This window comes from Mercenaria mercenaria, chromosome 17 (assembly GCF_021730395.1).
Source record: "Mercenaria mercenaria strain notata chromosome 17, MADL_Memer_1, whole genome shotgun sequence".
In the NCBI taxonomy this organism is placed as follows: Eukaryota; Metazoa; Mollusca; class Bivalvia; order Venerida; family Veneridae; genus Mercenaria; species Mercenaria mercenaria.
In genome coordinates this window covers 66717087-66738645 of record NC_069377.1, presented here as the reverse complement: position 1 = coordinate 66738645, position 21559 = coordinate 66717087, and the positions used below count along the sequence as shown (strand labels likewise).

The following is a 21559-nucleotide window of genomic DNA, read 5'->3' as shown; positions in this document are numbered from 1 at the left end:
AGTGACGTCATGACATGTGATTTACCTGAACAGATAAATTGGTTAACGTAGATATCCGAGTATTCCTAATTAATTAGTGCGCTTATTAAATCGAAAAAGCGCAAATTATCTATATATTGAATTGCATCAAAGAAAACAAGAGCGTCACTTGTAAGTTTCTAGCGGTTGAAACGACTGTCTTCTCTAAAGATGAAAGAGCGTTTGCAAAACATGTCCACATTTGAAGAATATGATGGTCATTGTAGTACAAAAGTAAAAAAATAAAAAAACTTCTGTAAGAGCTCTGCGAAGTCCGAAATTCTAGATCAGAGGAAGTAGAATTAGAAGAAACCACATTAATAACTTTTAATTTGTGTCAGAGGCGGGAATGTTATGTGACGGTGGGTATGAAATAAGGTGGGGGACGTGGGGTGGGGATGCCGCTGAAGGTTGTGCGGCGGCTGTGTCGGATTACTAAGGCACAAGAAACTAAAAGTTTTTTTACTTATATTTTTGGTGGGATGGGTGGGAATGGGATATTGTAGGCTGTTGGGTTTAAGGGGTGGGGTAGGTGAGAGTAGTTCGGATTGCTGTACTCCTGTAATCGTCTCATTACCACCCACCTCTATTCCAAGCTTAACGTCAATACCTTTAAACAGTTTTGAAGTTGTGCGCCGGTCACAAAATACAAATTTAAACTCCCTTTGTCGTGTTGACCTTTGACCTGCCGACCACCAAGTTGATACGCTCTGCACATCATCTCATCGCCACCAACATATAAGCCAAGTTCGGAGTCAAAATTTTGAATGGTTATTGAATTATGCTCTGGACACAAAATATGACGGACAAACGTGACCTTGGTGAGACCTTGACCTTTGACCTACCAGCCTGGTTCATGCGCTCTGCATATCGTCTCATGGCCGCCAGCTATCCTTGCGCCAAGATTGTATCAATGCCTTGAATGGTTATTAAATCATGCTCCGACTATGAAACATGAACGACAAATTTGACATTTGAGTTCCATTTGTGACCTTCACCTTTGACATCTGGTTCATGTGCTCTGCACATCGTCTCATCGCTGCCCACCTACATGCCGAGTTTAAAGTCAATACATTGAATAGTGTTAACAAAAACAAGACACGAGAAGTGTTCCGCCAACTAAACAGGACAAATGTTGTTAACTATTTACGAGGGAAGCAGTCGGTTAAATGAACAGGACAAGTGTTCTGTTAACTGGACAGGACATGCGTTCTGTTAACTGGACAGGACAAGTGTTCTGATAGCTGGACAGGACAAGTGTTCTGTTAGCTGGACAGGACAAGCATCGATAACTGCACAGGACAAGTAATCTGTTAACTGGGCAGGAAAATCATTGTTAAATGGACAGGACAAGTGTTCTGTTAACTGGACAGGACAAGTGTTCTGTTAGCTGGACAAGACAAGCATCGTTAACTGCACAGGACAAGTGTTCTGTTAACTGGACAGGACAAGTGTTCTGTTAACTAGACACTGATGCAATAGTGCCACCACTTTTAAAATACTGGAAATTTCTTTTAAGGGAAATTTCGTTAATTCTAATGTTTGCCTTTGTAAGTATCATACGCATTTATACCATTTGCATGCTCGGTAATGTTCTTATCATGTGTCTATGTATTGAAATATTGTTTGAATACTAACAGATATGAAAATGTACAAACGTGCGGATCAGGCACCACAGTTTACATTATATCATAATGAAATTACAGTCAGCCGGTAGTAAAAGAGTTTTTACAAAGCACAACATTCTCCGAAAAAAAGAAGAAGAAAAAACACAAGTATTTACAATTTGAAGCCGGTTATAGCTGCACGGAAATGTTGGCAGCCCCTTTCCTATTACCACTTCTTGGTGGTGCAGCTAGGATTTAGTAGCCGTGTAGTCCGGAAATGGACAGGACAAACACCCATTAGTTAACACGAGGCCCAAATGATCCCAACGGTCGCTCACTTGAAGAGGACATTGACTATCTGACCTTACTTCTAACCAGATTTGGTGAAAATCCTCTAAGCAGTTCATTAAAACAAGAGGACCATGATGGTCCTAGATCGCTTAAAGTGAAATTATACGCATTTTCAAGTAAAAATCCAGCTGAAATAGATGTGTGTGTAAGAAGGGTGGAGGAAATTATAGCTTTTAACCCAATATACCAAACTCTTCCTCTTACCAGTACAAAATAATAACTTTCCAAATATGTCTTTTCTTATTTTGACTGGGGCAGTCCTTTTAAGAAAAGTAAAACTGCACGCAGGAGTTGCTTCCCTTCAACTTCAGAAATCTCTACCTTTAGGTAAGGGAGATCATTGCGTAGAAGATTAAAGAAAAGAACTATTATTTTCAGAAATCTCTACCTTTAAGTAAGGGAGATCATTGCATAGTAGATTAAAGAAAAGAACTATTATTTTATTAGTCCGATTTCTTTATTTCTAAAACATCAACCTCAAATACTTTTGCGGCATTGTCGTTAATTTAACACATTTTAATGCACAGCAACCGAAAATTGCTTTTATAAAACATTCACAAAAAACACACTTTATGCAGTAAGATGTGCATAATGTCACTTTAAACAAGCTAGAGTGTGCAACTTTGGAAGAGGACCATATTATGCTCCAGGTGTCGAAAGGTTCCATGATTACATAAGTAAGTGTGACAGATGACAAACCGTTCAAACACTATATTTCTTGGGTCTTTGAAATTGGGTGGAAAAAATACTCGCACACAATTGCAGCAGGCCGAGGGCATTTTGGAAGTTATCTTTGTAATAGCTATATTTATCTCTGGTAGCCCCTTAAGGGGACTGCCCAAATTCAAGGTTGGAAGAGGACCTTACATTGGTTTGGTGGAGTCCATCACACCGTTCATAAGAAGTCGTTTAAAAGTATTTCTAGTTTTAGATCTAGCGGCTTCCTAAGTGCTCAAGTATCCCCATTTGAACAAAACTAATACAAAAAAAAAATACCAAAACAAAACCAAGGACCTTATAATTATGCTACATAGAAAGTTTGAAGAAGATCCGTTAAACAGTTCGGTCAGTTGTCCTCATTTGTACAAATTCACGAGTGGACCTTATGATGCTACAGAACAAGGAGATCCAAAAAGCAGTTTAAAATCCATGAAACTGTTCACGAGTGGTCATTTTAAGGTATTTCTATTTTTAATTCTACCAGACCCTTAAAGGGGTCAAGTGCCCCCATTTGAACAAACCTGGGAGAGAACCTTATAATTGTCAGAATAATTTGTATATTTGATATATTGCTAACGTTGTAAGTAAGCACAGATAGTGCTTGACTCCTTTTTCATTGTATCATTGCTATAAGTATAGTTGAATTGCTGTAAATAATAGGATTTAGGCCATTTATGGACGATTTGGTTTAATTATAGTCATAGCTGGGTCCCAGCATCGCATATTATGTTATATACAACAGTTAAAGGGAACCAACTATTTGTTTTGTAAAATGCTATGTACGAATTTGGACCAATCAGATACAAGTTTTATAAATAGCACCAATCAAAGCTCAAGTCTGCTAAGGTATAAACAAGTAGATGGGTGACAGAGAGATCATCTACTTTTGAGCTCCCGTCGCGTGCACGTCGCGGAATAGGCATGCGGCTCCACCGGAAGTGATCATAACTATATTGAGGACAGCCGGTGGAGTCGCAACAAAGGACGGGAGCTCTGGCAGTAAGAAGGGACGTTTATCATCTCAGCTTTACTATTGGCACTTTCATCGAACGAAGAATATGGTACTCCAACTGGACTACGACAGCGGTATGACAAGACGCTCGTCTCGGCTCAAAGACCGGAGGTGAAGGCGCAGATAGTCTCCTCATATGGTGTAAGTGGCAGCGAGTATAAATAAACTCACATACTACTACTACTACTAGAGAGATCATTCTGTATCCAGCGATTGAAGAAGACACATCGAGGATTCAGCTAATAATTAAAGAAAACGTTTGAAGCTATAGACTAAAGAAGAGTTGCAGAATTTCAACAATGTTTCGAGCTATAGGGCCAGCGCATAGGAGTTTTACCTTAAGGGTAGTTGAATGCTACAGACGATAGCAAATATAGGCTGAGCATCGGAAAGCTGAGGCAGAGACATAGGTTTTGGTGATCTACTGAGAAAGTAGGAGAGCACCAGCTTATAGACGAGGTTCAGCGTTATTGGTGAAGTACAGCCAAAATATCAGGGTTATACCTATATGGTAGCTGAATGCTATAAGTGATAGCATATAGGCACTGAGCATCCAGGAGTCAGGGCATACTTTCTGAGGTGCAGCTTTAATTAAGAGAACATAGGCTGAGCATCTACGCGATAGGACTCGTACGTTGTTGTTTAAAGACATTGTCTGAAGGGAACTTCGACACAAAGACCAGTCAAGTATAGTATCTCAAGCCTTATAGGAGTTTAAGCTGCTGATTTTGAGTTGAAGGTTGATAGTTGAAATATTGAATGATTTTTGCCAGAACCCTGAAATTATCTAGCTCATAATTGAAATCATTCACGAATCATTGGTATACGAATCATTTAGGCAAGGTAGCCAGAGGAAAATTTTATTTACGAGATATTTAGTCCCACCAGCTAAACGTTTTAACAAAGGACATTCTACATCGTTTGTCAGCTAGTCTAAGATATAGTCACCTTAGCGATTGGACCCATTTCATTGATCAAGATACTAAAGGCGTAGGCACTTTCCTGGTTCATATAACTCGTATCCTGACAATTTGGGGACTCGTCCGGGATCTATATCCAAGGAGGTAGAGAGAATAGTGGTTTTAACGTTCTGTTGGTGTACCTGAAGGCGTTGTGACTGAGCTACCTATACTTGAGTTCCAGTGATAGTTCCAGCTTAAGGGTTCGAGATGAACTACGATAAATGGGTATCGATGGGTGAACGCATGGGTTTGTGAGGTTCAGAACTCATAGAATTCGTGGATAGGGAAGAGAAGGAGTATACTGAACGTGAGGAACGGATGCTGAGACGTAGGTTTGAGGCTCAAGAAGCTGAGAAGAAACGATTGTACGAGCTTGAACAGGCTGAGAAGAAAAGGTTATTTGAGACTGAACGCTTGAAAGAAGAACGAGCTTTGAAAGAGGAAGAACGTGTTTTGAAAGAGGTGGAGTTGGAAATGTTAAAAATAAAGGCTGTAGCCGGAGATTTGGCAGCTGATAAAGGCACTGATCACCAGAGCAGTAAAACATTATGACCAAGACTCCCGAAGTTCGAGGAAAGTAAAGATGACATGGATGCATACTTCGAACGTTTTGAGCGGTTTGCAAAAAGCCAGGGATGGAAGGAAGACATTGGCTGTGAGCCTCAGCTCATAACTAACAGGAAAAGGCCTGGACGTTTATACAAGCATGCCTCCAGATCAAGCCAATGACTATCCTGCATTGAAGAAAGCAGTGCTGAAGCGTTATCAGGTAACAGAGGAAGGTTTTAGATTTAAGTTCTTGGAATGCAAGCCCGATGAGGTGAAACTGTTTTGCAGTTCATGGCAAGACTGGACAGGTATTTCAGTCGATGGACAGAGACGGCAGAAGTTGACAACACGTTTGAATGCTGAAAGACCTTATGATCAGAGAACAGTTCATCCCAACTCGTTCCAAGGACATTGCTTTATTCTGAAAGGAAAGAGTTGCAAAGTCGAGAGCTGAGATTACACAGTTGGTAGAACAATATATTGAAGCTCATGGTGGCTCTATCGCATCTAACCGGATGTATAGAAGTAATTTGATATGCAGCAAAGAGCCACAAGCTTCGACCGAGGTTCAGCCAGTGTATCAGCCTACACAAAGAGAAAAGCCAGCTTTTAAAAAGCCCATAAGTTTCATATGTAATAAGGAAGGTCATATAGGACGAGAATGCAGAGACCTATCCAAGAGGAAAATAAGCGGTGCTGCTTTAGCTAGTAGGGGATCCTTTGAGAAAAGACAGAGAAATAGGCATGGAATGCAAGATTCTACACCAACAGACTGGGGAAAGGAAGGCCAAGCGCAGAAAGACAGATATTTGGGTGACAGAAAAGATTCAGCTTCATGCATAGCTGTACCATTAGATGACAAAAAGTTAAAAGACAACATAGAAGATGGACGACTTACGTTAGCAAATGGACAATCCGTTTCGGTCATAGCAAGTACCTCTACCATTGATTCAACAACAGGTGAAAGGAACTTGGTATTGATGAAAGGATATATAGGTGATACAGAAGTTCAGGTTTTGAGAGATACAGGGTGTGAGCTGGCAGCTGACAGGAAAGATCTCGTATCAGAGAATCAAATGTTAGACAAGAAGTATCTTCTGGTTGCGATTGATGGACGTTGAATTCAAGGACATTTCCTGCAGCAAAGCTACAGGTTGATACATCATATTCTATAGGTGAAGTTGAGGCAATGGTTTTGCCTACCATGACATGCGATTTGATAATCGGAAATATAAAAGGAGTTTCAGATAAGCCAGTCATAAACTGGAAAACCCGAGATGAAAGACAGTTTTCATCCAGCGAAGATGTTTCTGCAACTGGGATGTCGGAAACCCAGCATGCAATAAATATAGAAACTACGAAACCATGTGAGGTTTGCATAGCCAAAGATCAGACATTAAATGTTGAGCAAATAAAGAATGCTCAGAAAGATGATGAGACGTTGAAGAAACTTTGGACTTATGCCATAGATAAGGCGACACTGAAAACAAAGAGGTTTCAAGTCTCAGTATGACGTGAGGAAAAACGTATTACATGTATATAGAATCCTTGAGAAGAAGGGCAGAATTGTTAAACAGATAACAGTCCCAACACAGTTCAGGAGAAGTGTTTTGACACTAGCTCCCAAGTCTAAGGTCAGGGGACACTTATCAGCTAAAGGGACAGTTGATGAAATACGAACAAGTTTTCTCTGGCCTGGTATAACAAATGGAGTAACAAGGTTTTGCCGGTCATGTGATGTATGCCAGAAAGTAACTGACTTGGCATCGAAATGTAATAACATAAGAAATGGTTCACAAGAATATAGACATCCAGATAGAACAGAAAGAAACTGGAGTCAGATCAGAGTCACACAATTCTGATGATATAGAGGATGGAACCGAAATCGTGAGAGGTCATCTATTAAGTACATAAACAGAGGACCATGTTGTGATATCTGAAAGGGTATGGATAGAGATATTTACAAACAAAATTACAGGGGTTATAAAGACCGTGGCTTTGATCATACGAAGTCATGGAGACAAAATGACATGGGAGATGATCTCGGTAAAAGATTTGTAAGTAGGGCCGACAGGAGTTATCATATAAAAGGAGGATGACAAGTACTCTTGCGGTGAGACAAACAAATGAATATCAATAATGACGATAGTAAAATAGAAAGGTTAGGAGATGTTTAAGTGTTGACGCAGGACAGCGGACCATCCACCTATACTAATAACTTACCCTGAACAAAGTTCAGATGAGCTAATAAAAATTGAATTGGTCATGCTATTTTAGCATCTTATTACCTGGTTATTAGAACAAAGTAAAACAAAAAGACCATGATGGTCCTGAATCGCTCACCTCTTCCCACATGACCCAGTTTTGAGTATGACGTCGTTTTTTCTATTATTTGACATAATGACCTAGTTTTTGAGGCTCATGTGACCCAGTTTTGAACTTGACCTAGATATTATCAAGATAAAAATTCTGATCAATTTTCAAGAAGATCCATTGAAAAATATGGTCTCTAGAGAGGTTTTTCTATTATTTGACCTATTGACCTAGTTTTCGAAGGTACGTGATCCTGTTTTGAATTTTACCTAGATATCAAGGTGAACATTCTCACTAATTTTCATGAAGATCTCATGAAAAATTTGGCCTCTAGAGAGGTCACAAGGTTTTTCTATTTTTATATCTACTGGCCTAGGTTTTGACCGCACGTGACCCAGTTTCGAAACTGACCTAGTTATCATCAAGGTGAACATTCAGATCAATTTTCATGAAGATCCATGGAATAATATGGCCTCTAGAGAGGTCAAAAGATTTTAATAATTTTAGACCTACTGACCTAGTTTTTGACCGCAGTTGACCCAGTTTCAAACTTGACCTAGATATCATCAAGATGAACAATCAGACCAACTTTCATACAGATCCCATGAAAAGTATGGCCTCTAGCGAGGTCACAAGGTTTTTTTATTATTTAACCTACTGACCTAGTTTTTTAAGGCACATGACCCAGTTTCAAACTCGACCTAGATATCATCAAGGTGAACATTCTGACCAATTTTTATGGAGATCCATTCACAAGTATGGCCTCTAGAGAGGTCTCAAGGTTTTTCTATTTTTAGACCTACTGACCTAGTTTTTGATTGCACATGACCCTGTTTCGAACTTGACCTAGATATCATCAAGATGAACATTCAGACCAACTTTCATACAGATCCCATGAAAAATATGGCCTTTAGAGAGAGGTCACAAGGTTTTTCTATTATTTGACCTACTGACCTAGTTTTTGATGGCACATGACCCACTTTCGAAACTGACCTAGATATCATCAAGATGAACATTCAGACCAACTTTCATACAGATCCCATGAAAAATATGGTCTCTAGAGAGGTCACAAGGTTTTCCTATTATTTGACCTACTGACCTAGATATCATCAAGATGAACATTCAGACCAACTTTCATACAGATCCCATGAAAAATGTGGCCTTTAGAGAGGTCACAAGGTTTTTCTATTATTTGACCTACTGACCTAGTTTTTGAGGGCACGTGACCCAGTTTCGAACTTGACCTAGATATCATCAAGGTGAACACACTGACCAATTTTCATGAAGATCTTGTGAAATATATGGCCTCTAGAGAGGTCACAAGGTTTTTCTATTTTTAGATCTACTGACCTAGTTTTTGAAGGCACGTGACCCAGTTTCGAACTCGACCTAGATATCATCAAGATGAACATTCTGACCAACATTCATAAAGATCCCATGAAAAATGTGACCTCTAGAGTGGTCACAAGCAAAAGTTTACGGATGAACGCACGGACGGACGACGGACACCGCGCGATCACAAAAGCTCACCTTGTCACTTTGTGACAGGTGAGCTAAAAATTCAGCTGACCCTTTTTTTTCACACTTAAATAAATCATCTACAACCAGGGTCCAGTTGTTCGAAACTTTAAGTCACTGTTTAACTAACATGAATATAAACTTTGGTCCAAAATATTTGTCTTGGTGGGAAAAACTAGTATAATGTTCTGATTTTACTGTAGACTTTTTAGTGTTCGTAATATTGTTTCACTAAGTCTTGTAAAGTGTCGAAATGTAAATCTAAAAGTCAATCAACTGTTAGCTTAATCACCTGCTAAACTCAGAAACAACTGGGTCCAGACAGCAAATTCTCCAGGAAATTTAAATAACCTAGATTTGTACAAAACTGAGGCCAAGTATGTTAGCAGGAGATACAAGGGAGCATGATGTAGGCATGGTGCTAAGGAAGGAAGTAATAACAACGTATTTTCAAGCATATTTACAGTGTTTATTGAAATGTTTGGATGATGACAGTGAGGTTAAATCTCAACCCCCAACTCTTCATTAGTCAGTAAACAAAAGTCAGCAATTAAATTTGTAAAGCTACAGAGCTGTAAACGTAACGTTTTATGAACAAAAAAAACTTATGAAATCAAAAATCTAATGAACAATGGTATTAATGCTGTATTTTGTCCTGAGAAATCCAAAGAACTTTAAAAATGTGTTCTAGTTGCTCATGTTCCTTACTATATCGATATAGCTCTTCAGCTCATAATTCTCTAACTTTTCCAAATCAATATTTGTCCAGTTAACTACATGTTGTTTATTATTAAACATTTTGATTTGTACATTCAGCATCATGTTTGTTTAAGAATTATATTCTTTTCAAAATGAACATAACATACTGGTTTAATGAATATCGTGTTCTTTCAATAACACAGAATGTTTGTTCAGTAAACAAAATGTTGTTTTTTTTTAATTTCCAAAAGACATCATGTTGTACTTTTTTCAACAAACAATTGATCTTTTAATGATACTATCATGGCTATCGAACAGACAGCATGCTTATCAATTGTATACTATGTTCTTTCAATATACATCATGTTTCTTCAATATGTTCTATTAATAAGCTAATGCATTTTTCATAAACTACTTCAAAACATAATTCAATACACACCCTGTTCCTTCCACAAACATTGTGTTCTTGCAATAAACACCATATTCTTTCAATATGCATCACATTTGTTCAACAAAAATCAGCTTGTTCAATAAACACTCTGTTCTTACACCAAGATTGTTCAATAAACACTTATGTTTACAGCCCTGTTGACAGATGAAATCTACATACAAAAATCTCCTGTGTAGATAGGACCATCTCTCATAATAAGCCCAATATAAATATTACTCAAAGTGCTACAATAAACAATATAAACTTTCCTGTAAATCGCACTGAGGTACACACCAACATCTATAGCAGTTACAACATACAGCTTGTTAGCTTTACATACAGTAAGTTACATAACTTATCAAGGCACTATTAAGCTGTCAAATTGGACTACAGACATTTGCAAAAGAAAAATGCTTTGTTTGCCCTACAACATTTTTGACCAAACATGGTCTGATTAATTACAAGCCCTTCTGAACAGACAAATTTCTTTGAATGGTTAACTTTAAATTGTAGAACTATTGATCAGCTAAATGTTGCCTTAGAAACAGGTAAAATATCATACCTGAATGAAGTATAAAATTACAAGCACTACATCTTCCATACAGTAATTATTTAACCAATTATGACTAGATACATTTTTTCAGTGGCTGAAAAGTATACATCCAAATGGTTTTCATAATTTTGACTTCACATATAGCACCTATTTTTGTGGGTCTATTAGTATTGTTATCATTCAATTAATTTACTACCCTATATCCCATCCAGAAAACCCCAAATGTACTTCCAAAGGATTATGGACAAATTCCCCTACCCCAAACAAAATCACCTGCCTTATTGTCCAAACAAACCATATCCTCATTTCCAAAATATCAAATTTAAAAGCTGGGAGTCAATAGTTTTTGTTTTGGAAGGGGAAAAAGTTTAACCGTGAGGGACTTTGTCCTACATTTCCTTCGTACAGCCTTACACTGACTAGTTTAGAATTAAAGCACATACCGTACTTAACTGTCAATCAAATCCAGCACATGACGAAGATTAAGATCCCTCAGTCAATCTACAATTCAGTTATGGTACCAATACTTGATTTTTTTTTCATTTACATTTTTTTTTTCACTAGGGAAAAATGAACCAATTAAGAGGAACTACTTTGTGAACAAACCAGTGAACTACTTTTGTGATATTATTCCAAGTTGTGTGCTAACAAACCAAAATTCCACGGGCTTATGCATTCGACCTAATGTAAAGTCTAGTGACTTTATGGAAAGACATCGCATAATAAACAAGTGTACCGATATCTATTTTTGGAGTAACACAAAAATTAATGTAAAATCATGTTCAGCTGAAAATAGTTCCCTTAACTGATAAGTTTTAATGATACTAAAAGTTATCCATTCAAACTGAATACGACAGAACATACAAACAGATTGTCTACACAGAGAATTTAGGAGAAACTAGAGCTATCACTAAAGGTGATGAATGTACCCCCCGCATGCACTGACACAGTACATTGCAATTTAACGCACACAAGATTGCATAATTATGTGGACTGTATGTATATAGACTGTATGTATACAGTATAGTAACAAAAAACAAAGTCCCATAACTATGCAGAATATTTATCTAAAAGAATGTAACATGCACCATGCACAACTAGGGTTGGTACTGATCACTTGTGTGAAGTTTCATTAAATTGTGTGTAAGGGTTTGGTAGATTAGGCACGCACAAGATTGCATATGCAGACTGTATGTACATAGTATGTTAACAAGAAACAAAGTCCCATAACTCTGCAATTTTTGTCGCTGAAAGAACCTAACATGCCCCATGCACAACTACTGTTGTTACTGATCACTTGTGTGAAGTTTCATTAAATTGTGTCAAGGGGATGAGGAGAGATGGTGCGCACAAGATTGTGTCTATGTATATAGTATAGTAACAAAAAAACAAAGTCCCATAACTCTGCAAATTTTTTTTCTGAAAGAACCTAACATGCCCCATGCACAACTACTGTTGTTACTGATCACTTGTGTGAAGTTTCATTAAATTGTGTCAAGGGGATGAGGAGAGATGGTGCGCACAAGATTGTGTCTATGTATATAGTATAGTAACAAAAAACAAAGTCCCATAACTCTGCAAATTTTTTTCTAAAAGAACCTAACATGCCCCATGCACAACTACTGTTGGTACTGATCACTTGTGTGAAGTTTCATTAAATTGTGTCAAGGGGATGAGGAGAGATGGTGCGCACAAGATTGTGTCTATGTATATAGTATAGTAACAAAAAAACAAAGTCCCATAACTCTGCAAATTTTTTTTCTAAAAGAACCTAACATGCCCCATGCACAACTACTGTTGGTACTGATCACTTGTGTGAAGTTTCATTAAATTCTGTCAAGGGGATAAGGAGAGATGGTGCGCACAAGATTGCGTCTACGGACAGACGGCCAGACGGACAGACAGACAGACAACCTGAAACCAGTATACCCCCCCTTACAACTTTGTTGTCGGGGGGTACAAAAATATATTCAATACTACAAAAACTATGTTACAAAGTATATGGTAATATTTCATTCCATTTTAAAAATGTTACTATTTTTCTTATTATGTCAACTTAAAATACTACAAAAACTAACTTTATTTAGTTGTATTTAATGCCAACTTTTTATTTGTGATGTGAAATCTGTATGATTAGAATGCCCTGGTGAAATCAATGATTTTTAATATAAAATTTTGTCTGTACAACACATCCCATGGTTTGCATGTAAATGATAAGGAGTAAATCTCAAGGAAATTTCTTTTATTATCAGGCCCAGGATTCAGTCAAAAATCAAAAAAGCTTCAAAATTTCAGGTTTCAGTGACATTCTGAAACCTGAAATGTTCTTTTTTTTCAATTGAATTATACTTTATAGGGAAATTCTCTCACCTAGAAGCCTGAAATCAGGACCAGCCCTGAGAAATCACAGGCCTGTACTATGTCTTCCAACTTATATATATATATATATATATATATATCACACTATGTAGGTATTCACTACTCAGTAATATTTAAATACAATTTGAAATGAATAGAATGAAGTATAACCTGATGGAGAGGAGATAGGAAAAGCCTAATCTGCAGTAAAACAAAAATAAAGCATACAGGTCACACTGTCTCTCACCCAAAATCTATGAAAGTCTAGAATAAAAGGAAACAGCAAAACAAAAACCCCATCACCAAATGCAAAAGAACTGCAATGAACTTAAAATTTTCTTGCTTAAGAAGAGACAGATCTATTTGTTGGCAGGAATCTCTTTCTTTATATTAAAGTTGTTGTTTCATAGTCTGTGGCACTTTACTGCTGCCTGTGGGCTTCAAGTGCTGTAATAGTAAGTTTAAACAAATTTATCTTGAATATTATTATTATTTATTCAGATGACATTGCAGTTCTTTTGAGTGCAAATATTGTACATAAAGTATTACAAATCCTATTTACATCATACATATTCTCAAAAATAAGAGAAAGTCAGGAAAGTGTGACACTGAAGATTTAAAAGGAAGGTTGATAATTTTCATATGAACACTAGAAATGCAGTTATTTCACATGAAAATTTTACCATTTCTTAATTCAACTTGTATGAAAAATGTTTATCAACAGCTGGGTTATGTCACATGATTTTTGATGCTAATAAATGTATCCTATGACATAAAACCAACACAACTTAATACACATTTTGTGAGATTTATATGTGGATGTGCAAGATATCTGAATTCTTTGATATGGAAATACATGGCAGTAGTAAGTTCATTCTTTACTAACCTTCTTACAGGCATTCATGAAAATGCCAGTGCAGTGTTGAGAATTCAGGGTTTTACTGATACTCAACTAAATACTGAATATATATAACAAGGGAAAATGTGAAAAGGTTACTTTGATGTGTTAATAATCAAACAAAAATGCATCATACATCACTTATAGCTGCCTATCAAATAAACTAGGTAAGTAAATTGTGCAATTCCTGTCATACAAACTGAATAAAATATTCTGGTGAAATGGGTCACAAATGAAATGTAAATGCATTAACAGCAGTTTCAAACTAGTACATAATTCAAGGTTTAAAAAATGATAAAAAATAAATTTAAATTCTAAAGTTTAAATGACATGCAATAAGGTGAAATACAACATACTTTCATTTAACATTTCAAAAAGGTAAAATAATAAGTTTGTTCTAAAATAATAATTAAAATATCATGTTTTAAAATATACCTTACCCAAGTTAAATGATAAATTCTCTTTAAGACCATAAAACAAACAGAATTACATGTAAATATTGTCATCATATGATAAAACAACAAAATATAAACAAGCTTTAAAATATAGTTGTAAGTAAAAACACCCGCCAACCAAGTCAGTACAGAATAGCTACCCAAGGAGGGCTTAAGAGAACTAAATAAGGAGATCATTCAAAATAAACAGACCGTATGCGGTCATAAGACACTATATACTTAAGATACAATCTTAAACTCGTATCATTTTTTAATACACATGTTCATTTCAAAGATCTAGAATTTATGCAAGAAAAGGGCTATTTTCAGGAAAGGTATATGTTGTGTATAAAATTGTTGCAACATATAGGAAATACAATACAATAAAAACATGCTTCCAAGCTTTCAATTAATAATTCAACATCTTACTTGTTAGTATTTAATGAATGAAACAAAGTTTTGTAGTTTTCATCGGAGTAAGAAGTACAATGGAGTCTGCACATTAAACAGCCCATGTATTTCCTATCTAGGTGAAAAAATACTCCACTTTTGTTTCACAGCATATCATTATATCATAACAGTTATGTTTTCTTTCAGTAACATTGACAACATTTATCCAGTGCTGCAAATATTATGTTATATATCCTAGAAAACAGATAAAAAGATCTACATTACTGGAGATATATTTACAAGCATACATACATTTTGCAGAAATATACATTTTGTATTCAGTGATGTTACCCTCACTGTGAGTAGATTAAATATTTAAACATAAAAATATTACTGAGAATGAGATTCATCTGATAAGGTTTCTGTTCACACCAACATTACATGTTATATGAGATTCAACAAAAAGTATAGTATTAAGGAATTTTGTTACTTAGTCCCCAATGGAATTTTGGCAGTTTTTTTTCCAGATGCTTCCTTGATTCTTTAGTGATGTGACCAATAGACAAATGAAACTCTGTAATTCCAAATTGAAAATTCTTCGGAGTGTAACATAATATCTAACATGAACCTTAAGTGAATTATTTATTCATTTTGAAAAAAAAAAATAAAAAAAATATGAGCCCGCCCACTTCGCTTAATAGGGAGAGCGCAGATCTACGGATCGCTAGTTCAAGCCCTGGGCGAGGCGTATGTTCTCTTCGACGATTTGATAAAAGACATTGTGTCTGAAATCATTTGTCCTCCACCTCTGATTCATGTGGGAAAGTTGGCAGTTACTTGCATAGAACATGTTTGTACTGGTACAAAATCCAGAAACACTGGTTAGGTTAACTGCCTGCCGTTACATAACTGAAATACTGTTGAAAAATGGCGTTGAACCCAAATCAACCAACCAGATCATTTTGAAAATGACATTAAAGAGAAACCTGTAAAGCTTAAATGAACCCTACAGAGATTCTGTAAGATGTTAATTCTGTAAGATAAGAATATTAATACTTGTCTTCATAAATCTTGAAATGCTTTTATTCTTTTTTCAAATTTCCTTGACTGTATAGATGGCTTAACAAATTCTGATGTATATATTCTATTTAAAGCACAAACCAATTCAAAAAATCTTTTCATAGTACACATGCTTCGATTAAGCCTCACCCTGGGATCAAACTCAGAACCCTGCAATCAGCAGGTCTGTGCTCTCTCTATTAAGGTAAGCAGGAGGGCTAAAACCATCGTTTAAACAGTTTATATGGAAATATAAATTATAAATGTCTTAATGGGATAAAATATCTTCATTATTCAATATGTAGACATAAATGTTCACAAATTTGCCTTTGACATGGACATACTAGACTCCACTATAAACATTTCCATAAAAAACTGAGGCCTTCTCATATGTATGTATGTATCAATGTATGTATTGATGTATGTTTGTATATGTAAATAAACTTAACAGTGATGTGTTGAAAAATGTTTATAATCGTGTAGAGCTAACAAAAAACAAAACCAAAAACAAGTTGTAAACAACAACAACAACAAGAGTAAATGTAATACATATATATATGTATATCTAGGCAGATGTAAGCAAAGTATATGTCAAGTATATAACACCACACTGAGATTCTAAGAAGCTGAGAATGATACTAAAACAGAAGCAATATACATAACAGTATATAGGCATGTCACAGAAAAACGACAAATATTCTATCAAATTTATGAATTGTACAGTTATGTGCCAAATTTACGTTCACATAACAAGTTTAATTTGGCACATAACTGTATAAATTCACTGGACGAAGAGTTCATGATTATGATCTTGCTGTCTTAAGGCTTAAAGTAACCGGCTGTTCAAATGAAACAGTGTCAATATTTAATGGAAAAAGTTATCTAACCTGGCCTTAATTAGCCTCTGTATTTTCTCCCTTTCCACTAAACTGCCACATCTACCTTATACTCCGCAGCCATAAAAAGAATATTTTATACAGTGGCTACCAGAAAGGCAGTAAGTTCATCCTCGATGTGTTAGTCATTTTCTTGTACTTTCATAATTCAAATGATAATTAAATAGTTATTTGAATTTACAACAAAAAATCTAAAACAAGCACTACTCAGCATAAAAACAGCACAAAAAATAAAAATACAGAAATCAATACCAAAAAACAGAAAGAAAAGAAAACAGCACTATTTATATGACCTCACTACTAAATATTTTTCATTCTAGCACTTTTGTTTTAAGAGAGCACTATTCAAAATAATTCTGCATTGGCACATTTTTTTTAAATTTTCAATGTAATTGCGGGTTTTAGCAGCCATCTGTCCCTTTAAGTCAGTACATTAAAAACATGAATTTTAAAAAAAATATTTACGATAAACTATGTCAGCACCAGAAAACAAATAGAAATGCAGGACAATTTTCAATTAGCTTGTTTAGAAAATATTATGCAAATTATCTAAAAAGCTTTTCTGCAAGTATAAAACAAGTGACAGCTTCAAAGTGCTATCTGCTTATATGCAATGAAATCAGACAACAACACTCAGCAATGGCTTTATACAAAAAGGCCTTATCATCATTTATAAAAAGGCAGATAGCCCGTGTTTGCTATATGCCCTCAAAACTTATGCAACAGATAATGTTGAAAATGCAATGATTTGTGGGATGAGAAAATTAGGACTTCACACTGGTTGCAAATACATTCTTTCTCTACAGTATATTTTAAGCTTCCATACATAAACATGTACTCTGCTCAGAACGTTTATTCTTAAATTAAATACACATCAAGTATACATGAACCCTGAGCAAAAAAAAAGACAAGCATTTAGTCTTAGCACAATGTCTTGAAAAAGAATCATTTAAAATAATGTGTATTACTGTAATTTCCAGCAGATACCACACAGACTATTACAAGATTTTAGCTTGCACAAAATTTGCCCCTCAGGACATTTGCCACCCCAGCCCCAATGAAAAAGTGGACTGCTGGACACTTGCCCCCCAGTAGTTTCTTTTCACTGGGTGGACAAATGTCCTACTACCATACTTTCACAAACCAAATTTGTCTGCAGGAAGTAACAGTAGAACAAGATCTTGAATCAAACAAAGCCAGAAAGAAACAAAACTTCTAAAAACAAGAGCTCGTAGAACACGAAATGCCCCCCTTGATGCATTCAGTAATTGCACAAGGAACAGAAATTATTTGCTCACTGTAAACAAAAGTTCTACTGTTCTGGTTCAATGTGACCTTGACCTTTGACCTACTGACCTCAAAATCAACAGGGGTCATCTGCTGGTCATGATCAACCTCCCTATAAAGTTTCGTGATCCTACACCCAAGCGTTCTGAAGTTATCGTCCAGAAAGGGTTTAACTGTTCCGGGTCAATATGACTTTGACCTTTGGCCTACTGACCTCAAAATCTATAGGGGTCACCTACTGGTCATGTCCAATCTCCCTATCAAGTTTTGTGATCCTAGGCCCAAGCGTTCTCAAGTAATCGTCTGGAAACAGTTTAACTGTTCCGGGTCACTGTAACCTTGACCTTTGGCCTACTGACCTCAAAATCAATAGGGGTCATCTGCTGGTCATGTCCATCCTCCCTATCAATTTTCCTGATCCTAGGCCCAAGCATTCTTGAGTTATCGTCTGGAAACCATTTAACTTTTCCGGGTCACTGTAACCTTGACCTTTGACCTACTGACCTCAAAATCAATAGGGGTCATCTGCTGGTGATGACCAACCTTCCTATCAATTTTTACAATCCTAGGCCCAAGCATTCTTGAGTTATCATCCGGAAACCGTTTAACTGTTCCAGGTCTCTGTGACCTTGATCTTTGACCCACTGACCTCAAAATCAATAGGGGTCATCTGCTGGTCATGACCAACCTCCCTATCAACTTTCATGACCATAGGCCCAAGCTTTCTTGAGTTATCATCTGGAAAACGTTTAACTGTTCTGGGTCACTGTGACCTTGACCTTTGACATAATGATCTCAAAATGAATAGGAGTCATCTGCTGGTGATGACCAACCTCCCTATCCTAGGCCCAAGTGTTCTTGAGTTATCATCCAGAAACGGATTGGTCTACGTACTGACCGACCGACATCTGCAAAACAATATACCCCTCCTTCTTCTAAGGGGGACATAAAAATTTACCGAGAGAACAATTATCAATAAAACAAGTTAAAAAATCTTTAATGAGTTTATTTGCATCTTTAATATTGCCTCAAATGATTCGACCATACAATGAAAATCTTTGACAAATGCGTTTATGAGAATTTATCTGGCTTTTTTGTCATTTGTTTTTTTTTTTTTACATCAAAAGATGTGTTAAATGCAATCAAAATTATATCAATGTAATTCAATTGGTACTAAAGGTGTATCTTCTGCATAAAGATGTAATAGACTGAAGTAATGCCTCTCGAAATCCTTATTAATAAAATTTTTCTTTTCTAAATTTCATTTCTTTCTAATCTAAACTAAACTTGCCTACATATGTAAATTCTTTATTCATAAATTATATAACTTCTTTGTTAAAGCACCCCTAAATGAGCCCGTTACTTGGCCCGCTAACCCTCTGGTCATTTTAGTGATGGTCTTGTATACTTGGGGTGTAAATGACCAGCTTGTGCAGATACAGCAAACAGCTCTGGTAACTACACCTTAAGGTGGTTTTGTCTTCCAACTTTAAGGTGCTTATTATATGAAAAGGTTGCTTAGCATTTCTAATCTTTGTTTCAAAAATCTGTCATAAAACTTTTTACATTATACCTGTTAACTTCTTTCTGTTTCAAATTCTTTTCCCATCAACTTGAATTCTTATTTCTTTGTTCATAATACCATATATTCATCTGTATCAAAAATATAGATTCCACTTGTAAAATAAAGCAGTCTTTACTTGAAACTGTTAAAATCTACCAGGAAAATTTTGAACATTTAAACCTTTATAACAGTAGGATTTTTTCATTCAATACTTTATATAAATAAATAACAAAAACAATAGTTTATTCTATCCAACAAAGTTAAGAGTCATAAGTAGGAGTTATTTGTATAAAATTAGAAGTTCAAATCAATTCCATCACAAAAAAAAGTAGAAAATTAACTATCTATAAATCACAAAATAAGACTGCTACACTTTCCTAGCAAGAATCATATACTTTTTATCTTTTTTACTTAATTCTTCAACTAAGTCACCAAAATTCTTTATCTTTATTTTCCATTCTTTATCCATTTCTTTCTGTAGCGTAGCAACCCTTCTTGTCTAACGTTGTCTGAATGCTGTTTATATCTTAGTTACACTGTCATTACTGCTAATGAAATTTGGGTTTTCTATATTTTTCTCGCCCTCGATATCCTGAAGATCAAACTTAGGTACTTTATGAGCTGGTCCCCATTCTGGGCTAGGCTTTAGAAGGAACTTCACTTTCTGCAATTGGAGAGAAAAAAGAACAACATTTAAATGTGAAATTTATCTGTTTTCACTTATTTCAGAAATGTTTTAGTAATTTCTTGCAAAACCTATGCATATCAATGTTTGACCAGTACTTATTGCTTTCTGAGGGATAACAGAAACTGTGATCAAGCTAAAATCAAGTGGAAAAGTTGAAACAAGAGGACCATGATGGTCCTGAATCGCTCACCTATCCCCACATGACCTAGTATTGAACTGAGTACGACGTCGTTATTTCTATTATTTGACATAGTGACCTAGTTTTTGAGCACATGTGACCTAGATATCATCAAGATAAAAAATTCTGACCAATTTTCATGAAGATCCATTGAAAAATATGACCTCTAGAGAGGTCACAAGGTTTTTCTATTATTTGACCCAATGACATAGTTTTTGAAGGCACGTGACCCACTTCTGAATATGACCTAGATATCATCAAGGTGAACATTCTCACCAATTTTCATGAAGATCTCATGAAAAATATGGCCTCTAGAGAGGTCACAAGGTTTTTCTATTTTTCGACCTACTGACCTAGTTTTTGACCGCACGTGACCCAGTTTCGAACTTGACCTAGATATCATCAAGAGGAACATTCTGATCAATTTTCATGAAGATCCATTGAGAAACATGGCCTCTAGAGACGTCACAAGGTTTTTCTATTATTTGACCTACTGACCTAGTTTTTGACTGCATGTAACCCAGTTTCAAACCTGACCTAGATATCATCAAGGTGAACATTCTCACCATTTTTCATGAAGATCCATTGAGAAATATGGCCTCTAGAGAGGTCACAAGGTTTTTCTATTTTTAGACCTACTGACCTAGTTTTTGACCGCACGTGACCCAGTTTCGAACTTGACCTAGATATCATCAAGGTGAACATTCTGACCAATTTTCATGAAGATCCATTGAGAAATATGGCCTCTAAAGAGATCACAAGGTTTTTCTATTTTTAGACCTACTGACCTAGTTTTTGACCGCACGTGACCCAGTTTCGAACTTGACTTAGATATCATCAAGGTGAACATTCTGACCAATTTTCATGAAGATCCATTGAGAAATATGGCCTCTAGAGAGGTCACAAGGTTTTTCTATTTTTAGACCTACTGACCTAGTTTTTGACCCCGCGTGACCCAGTTTCGAACTTGACCTAGATATCATCAAGGTGAACATTCTGACCAATTTTCATGAAGATCCATTGAGAAATATGGCCTCTAGAGAGGTCACAAGGTTTTTCTATTTTTAGACCTACT

The 21559-nt window shown here is 36.0% G+C and overlaps 1 protein-coding gene across 4 annotated transcripts in view; it reads right to left on the bottom strand.

Annotated features, from left to right (window-relative positions):
• Positions 1 to 9505: 9505 nt before the first annotated feature.
• Positions 9506 to 21559, bottom strand: part of LOC123536128 (sodium- and chloride-dependent glycine transporter 1-like) — an 89866-nt gene continuing 77812 nt past the window's right edge. For 3 of the 4 annotated variants that reach the window (XM_045318960.2, XM_045318959.2, XM_045318961.2), the window contains exon 16: positions 9506 to 20282. In XM_045318960.2, coding sequence (XP_045174895.1) covers positions 20139 to 20282 — 144 coding nt within the window. In that variant the 3' untranslated portion in view covers positions 9506 to 20138. The remainder of the gene's footprint in view (positions 20283 to 21559) is intronic. The other variant, XM_045318962.2, reaches the window with a different exon arrangement.